This window comes from Belonocnema kinseyi, chromosome 9, assembly GCF_010883055.1.
Source record: "Belonocnema kinseyi isolate 2016_QV_RU_SX_M_011 chromosome 9, B_treatae_v1, whole genome shotgun sequence".
NCBI classification, from domain to species: domain Eukaryota; kingdom Metazoa; phylum Arthropoda; class Insecta; order Hymenoptera; family Cynipidae; genus Belonocnema; species Belonocnema kinseyi.
This window is the reverse complement of record NC_046665.1, coordinates 81,517,203-81,523,202: the sequence shown is the minus strand read 5'-3', so window position 1 is coordinate 81,523,202 and position 6,000 is coordinate 81,517,203. Positions and strand designations below refer to the sequence as shown.

The following is a 6,000-nucleotide window of genomic DNA, read 5'->3' as shown; positions in this document are numbered from 1 at the left end:
AAAAATCTCTATCCCTTCCACACACTACTCCTTTCCCCTGCCGAGTGAGTCACGCCTACCCCGAAAGGGAAATGGCTTAATGGTGTAATAATAATAAAAAAACAAGTGATTGTAAAGGATTATATGGGGAATTACAGCGAGAATTTACAATAGTGTAGGAGAATTTTTGCTCATTTCCAAATATGTTTAAAAAACATTCAATTTTGAATTCCAAAAAGAATTTCTTCAGTTTTGAGCTTGAAAATAATTTTTGAATGTGTGAGAATGCGAATAACCAAGATGGATTTCAAAGCAGTTTTCAGAAAATGAGGTTCTCTCTTCATCTTCTCTCAATTCGAGAAATTTCAGATAATGCAGGTGAAGTGAATATCTTTGGTCTCTGGTAAACTGTTCGCTCTGCAGTAATGCAAGAAAAAGTAACACGACGAAAAAGTCTCGGTTGCGAAGCAAACATCCATCCGCCGAGAACGAAAGAAAAGAGAAGAAAGTAAATACCTACGTCGCGTGTCTACGTATCTTTCTCTTCATCTCCAAACTTCCTTTGTCTCTTTTTACGAAGGCAAGAGCTGTTATATCATCGGGCATTGTAGCTTGTTACTTGTGAATTACGTAGTTCATAGCATATTGTTTCAAAAGGAAAAGTTCACGAAGGTAGGACAAAGGGCGCGAACAAAGAGTCAGAGGACCTTTTCTTCCGGAGGTCCAATAAATAAAATATCCAACACTACGCACTTTTGCATGCGTTCCCATCACGAGGACTGAGGAGCCAAAGGTGATCCTAATTCATACGACGCGACGTCTTCACCTTTGAACCAAATCCCTTCCGGAATTTTGTATTTCATTCTGATTTTTGTCATTTTTCGGGAAAATATAGTTGGTGTATATAACTTTTCTCAGAGAGTAAAATTCGAATTACTCATTATTAAACCAACTTAATTTAAAAACTTGCAATGATTTATACAAAAATTTTAAGCTGTTAAAGCTAAAGTTTTTTTCAACCAAAACTCTTTAAATTAAAGTAGCCAAAATTTATCTCTTCTGAATTTTTAGCTTTCCAATTTAAAGCTTAACCAAATTTTCATTTAAAAACTTTTAATTTAATCTTTAATAATAAATAAGTTCTAAATCTATTTTTAAAGGGGGGGGGGGGGCTTCATCTCACAATGAAACATTCAAAATAATAAAGTATCAATTTCACAGTTTTCAATTATACAAATTTTTATTGTCGGAAAAATTCCCGGTTTTTAACATTTTTTCTCGAGCATACGAATAAAAATAGTTTTCGGTAATTACAGACTTCACAATCCAAAATGCTCTTAAAACTGAGAAAATAGGATAAGTTCTCACAGAAATATGGGAATAAATTCTTTCAAATAAGATTATTACACAGGTACCATAATGAAGTCAATATGAAATTCTTCGAATTCCTAAGATTTCGAGTCCAAATATATTGCATTTTCAACAACATAGTTGAATGTGCAATCAAACGAAATGAATTTTTAACAAAAGAGTTGAGTTTTTACGTTTAAAACTTAATTTTTTTAGAAAATAGTTCACTTTTTAATAAAACAATTGAATTTCACAAAAATAGTACAATTTTCAAACAAATGGTCGAAATAAATACAAGATTCAAGAAAACCGTTGCATTAACAACCAAGTAGTTGAATTTTTACCACACAAAAAAACAGCTATTAATTTTCAACAAAAAAAGATGACTATCTACCGTAAAAGATGAACTTCCAATCCATAGGACGATTCATTTCCGCAAAAAATACGACTTTTTAAACAAATAATTGAATTTTTAACCAAATAGTTGAATGTTAAAAAAACCTATGTTTCAAGAAAACAGTTGCATTTACAATCAAATAATTGAACATTAACAAAAAGAGATGAATTTTCAACAAAAGAGTTGAGTTTTCAAGTTTAAAACTTCATTTTGTTAGAAAATAGTTCACTTTTTAATAAAACAATTGAATTTCAAAAAAATAGTACAATTTTCAAACAAATGGTCGAAATAAATACAATATTCAAGAAAACCGTTGCATTAACAACCAAGTAGTTGAATTTTTACCACACAAAAAAACAGCTATTAATTTTCAACAAAAAAAGATGACTTTCTACCGTAAAAGATGAACTTCCAATCCATAGGACGATTCATTTCCGCAAAAATACGACTTTTTAAACAAATAATTGAATTTTTAACCAAATAGTTGAATGTTAAAAAAACTTATGTTTCAAGAAAACAGTTGCATTTACAATCAAATAATTGAACAGTAACAAAAAGAGATTAATTTTCAACAAAATAGTAGAATTCTTAACTAAATTATTGCATTTTCAAGCCAAAAAGACAAATATTTAAAACGGTTGAATTTCGAACAAAAAGCTTATTAATTAAATTAAATTAAAAGCTTATTAATTTTCAAACAAAAAAAAACGAATTTTCTAGAAAAAAAGATAACATTTAAACAAAAAGATGAATTACAACCAAATAGTTGAATTTTCAAAAAAAAATGGATGATGTTTGAACAAAAAAGTTGAATTTATAACATAATAATTAAAATTTCAACAAAATAGTTCAATTTTTTAACCACAAAGAATTAACTTGGAAACAAAAATAGTTAGTAAGAGGTGCAAAAATATTTTTACACATATGTTTTACCATTAAGGACGTTGTATTGTGTGTTGCTGTCAAAATTAAAACTAACCATAATTTTAGCAACCTTAAGGTTTTTTTAAATTGAAAATTCAACCAAATTCCCAGTCATTTGCCGGTTTTTTGGTCTAGTGGTCAACCTGTTTGTAGTTGAAATATCCTATATAAATTAAAAAAATATAATTTTGGTTCAATAAAAGATATAATTTCAAAAGCCAAATCCAAGTTTAAACCAGATTTTCCTCTGGATATAGATTCTATTTCCGGGATTGAATCAAATTGTGAGCTAAATCTCACAGAAGGTATTATCAGAAATCGAAAAATCTACTCCTTTCATCGAATAGTGCACTACGAACCCCTCTTATTGTTAGTTTTAAATAGATATTCGATAAAGTAATACAGCCATATTATCAGAAACCTACTCAAATTTCCGGCTTTAAGAAATTACGTAGACTTAGCATTATACACATACAATTCTTATAATCATTTCTCGAATGCAGAGGTCATCAAGAATAAAAAAGGAAGTAAAAAAATAGCTTAAAATGCAATTTTTCAAACCTTTCCAAATAAAAGTAATGAAATTTAGATAGATAATTTAACAAGGCTTTTTAAGTCTCACCTCTCGTCTCGAATTGCTGGCAGTGGGTGTTCGCCGGCTTCTTGAATATCCGGCGTCCATAGACCTAGTGTTTAGAGAATTTTGAAGATCCCTGGATTCGGTACTAAGGCCACGATGAGGAGGTACTCGCGGTCTGTAATCAACCGTTCGATTATTATGAGTTTTTGATTTCGTTGAAATCACGGCACTGTTGCCAACGTCAGAACTTTCCTCGTCAGCTTCTTCAACCGGCGAAGGTGGCAGAGGCGGGAATTCGAGAACCTCGACGCTAACCTGCAAAATAACAAAAAAATGTACTTCTTCTCAATCGAGAATGGCCTTTTCTTGAAAAAGCAATTTTCGAAACGGAAATTGCGAATCTGCCAGGGTCGAGATAAATCGGAGGTAATAAAATAAATTGATGAATAATGGTTTAAAATATTCTATCTGTTGTCAATGTATAGTAGTCGGAAAAGAAAGTTTGATGGTATAATTTCTTGATTTCATGTTTGACGAGATATGGGGAGGAGAAGCAGACAGAATTTGGTATGCAATGCTTTGCGAACCATTTTTCAATTACATTTTATTGCGTCAAAACGAAAGCAGATAAAGTCGGTGACTAACAGATTTGAAAGTTAATTTGATACAAGCTTTACGATGGTTATAATCACTTCTTAGACATTGGTGAAATGAAGAGTCCGTGGTCTAAACCTGTTAACTGACCTTTCAGAAATTTGACACGGAGAAGGAAAATCGTTGTTTTTTTTGTTTTTGAAATCGTCCATATTTTTTAAGACTGCAAAATGTATTATTCATATGTTATCTACAAAAGGTCCAACGGTATGAACCTGTTATCTGCAGTGTTATACTGCTGGTTTTCTATCGTTTTTCCCGGGATTGAATGTTTCTGGATTGTTTTCAAAGCTTCGGGAAAATAGAATTCGATGAAATTTATAAGGAATCCAGGTAAATTTTAATAAATTCAGGATAGATTCTTAAGAATTCAGAACTAATCTAAAATAATTCACGTTCAATTCAAAAGAATTAAAAAGAATTGGAGTGAATTAAAAAAAACAATTAATAAAGAAGCCAATGAATTTAATTAAACTCAAGTAACTTTAGAGGAATTTAAGGCAAATGAGAAGAATTCGATAAAATTTAAAGTGATATTTTAAAAGATTCAAGTCATTTTAAAACAATTCAAAAATATGAAAAAATGAATTGGAGTTAATGGGTTGATGGTGAATAGTGATTTTATAAAAATTTCAGGAAATTCAATTGAATTGATACGAATTCACAGGGTGAGTTCAAAAGAAGTCAAAGATATTCAAAAGAATTCAAAGGAATTTAGGAAAATCAGAAACATTTGAGGCTTCTGTTTTAATTTATTGAAAAAGTGAATAAAAGTGACTTAAGTGGCGATATAACAAAAAAAGCCTAGAGTTTCTAGTTTCTATATCAAACCGGACATGATGGGAGGTATGTGGAATACTTGTTATTAATTAAAATAAATATTCAATTGCAAAACTACAGGAATTTGAATTCGGAACCTAACCGGCTTAAACTACCTTCAGAATTCCTGGTTTGCTTTTAATTTAATTTCTGAATCCAAATTTGTTAAGTTTTATCATTATATATTTATTTTCATTCCTTATAACTCCCATTATCTCCATTTAAAGTTCTAAACTCCAAAAACTCCAGGCTTTATTTTAATATGCATTTCATCAAAATCTAAGGATACATGTTTTGAAATATTCTGTATTTTAAATTTTAATTTCAAAAAACTATAGAAAGGACATATATTTTTGGGAAATGGTTATAACGATCGTAAATTTGGTTAAATTTCCTTTTAAACATGTTAGTGACAAACTTGATCTGTTTTAGTTTTGACGCAGTACAATTTCATTAAAAAATGGTCTCCACACTAAAATTTACTAAATTATATTCGCCATATCTCGGTAATCTCGGTTTATGGTTTTGCACTCACAATGTAGTAAACAAATGTGTTTATTGGACAGTCATATAAAATGGAGTGTCCAACTTTTATTAGCTTAAACAATATCACACTTTAATGAACAATTTTGACCATTTTTCAACACTAATAAACGTCATTCGACAACAAGGACGATTTTAAGTATTTCGTAAAAAATTCCATTTTATGTATCATAATTAAATATCTTAACAAAAAAGGCACTCAAGGTTGCTCACAAAAGTGCGGTTACAAAAATCCAATTTTAAACAATTCTCGTCAATAGTACAATCAAATTTCTAAAAACTCTGGAATTATAATAATCATATTATTTTTATTGTAAAAAAATCAATTCATATCTACTCGGAAATCAAAAATTCGCCATATAGTAGCAAAACAATTATTTTCAAATAGATGCGACTAAAAAATTTCAGTTACTTTTTCCAAATTCTATGGTTTTTCGAAAGGTCTTTCAGCATCCAGGTCTTTCAGTTCTTGCAGCAAATTGAGAAATAGAGGAAAAATTTAATTTTAGGTAAAAAAGAGATTTTTTACAAAAAAAGGGTCATTTCTTTTAAGATGCAAGAGGAGTAAAAATTCATCAATAAATACAATTATTATAGAAAAACAATAGATTAAAAAAATTCTCATGCTTGTATTAATAGAACTTTCATTCTTCCAATTTCCTAAATTTGTTTGTAAATGTATTTTTATCCGCACTTTTTTTTTCGATCCCATCAATTTTGCTTCCTCATAAAGAGAGATTTGTAATGACCTACG

At 29.8% G+C, this 6,000-nt stretch overlaps 1 protein-coding gene across 4 annotated transcripts in view; it reads right to left on the bottom strand.

The window, feature by feature from the left end:
• Window positions 1-6,000, bottom strand: part of LOC117179282 — a 298,303-nt gene that overhangs the window by 93,051 nt on the left and 199,252 nt on the right. For all 4 annotated transcript variants that reach the window (XM_033370926.1, XM_033370929.1, XM_033370928.1 and 1 more), the window contains one exon: window positions 3,273-3,545. In XM_033370926.1, coding sequence (XP_033226817.1) covers window positions 3,273-3,545 — 273 coding nt within the window. The remainder of the gene's footprint in view (window positions 1-3,272; window positions 3,546-6,000) is intronic.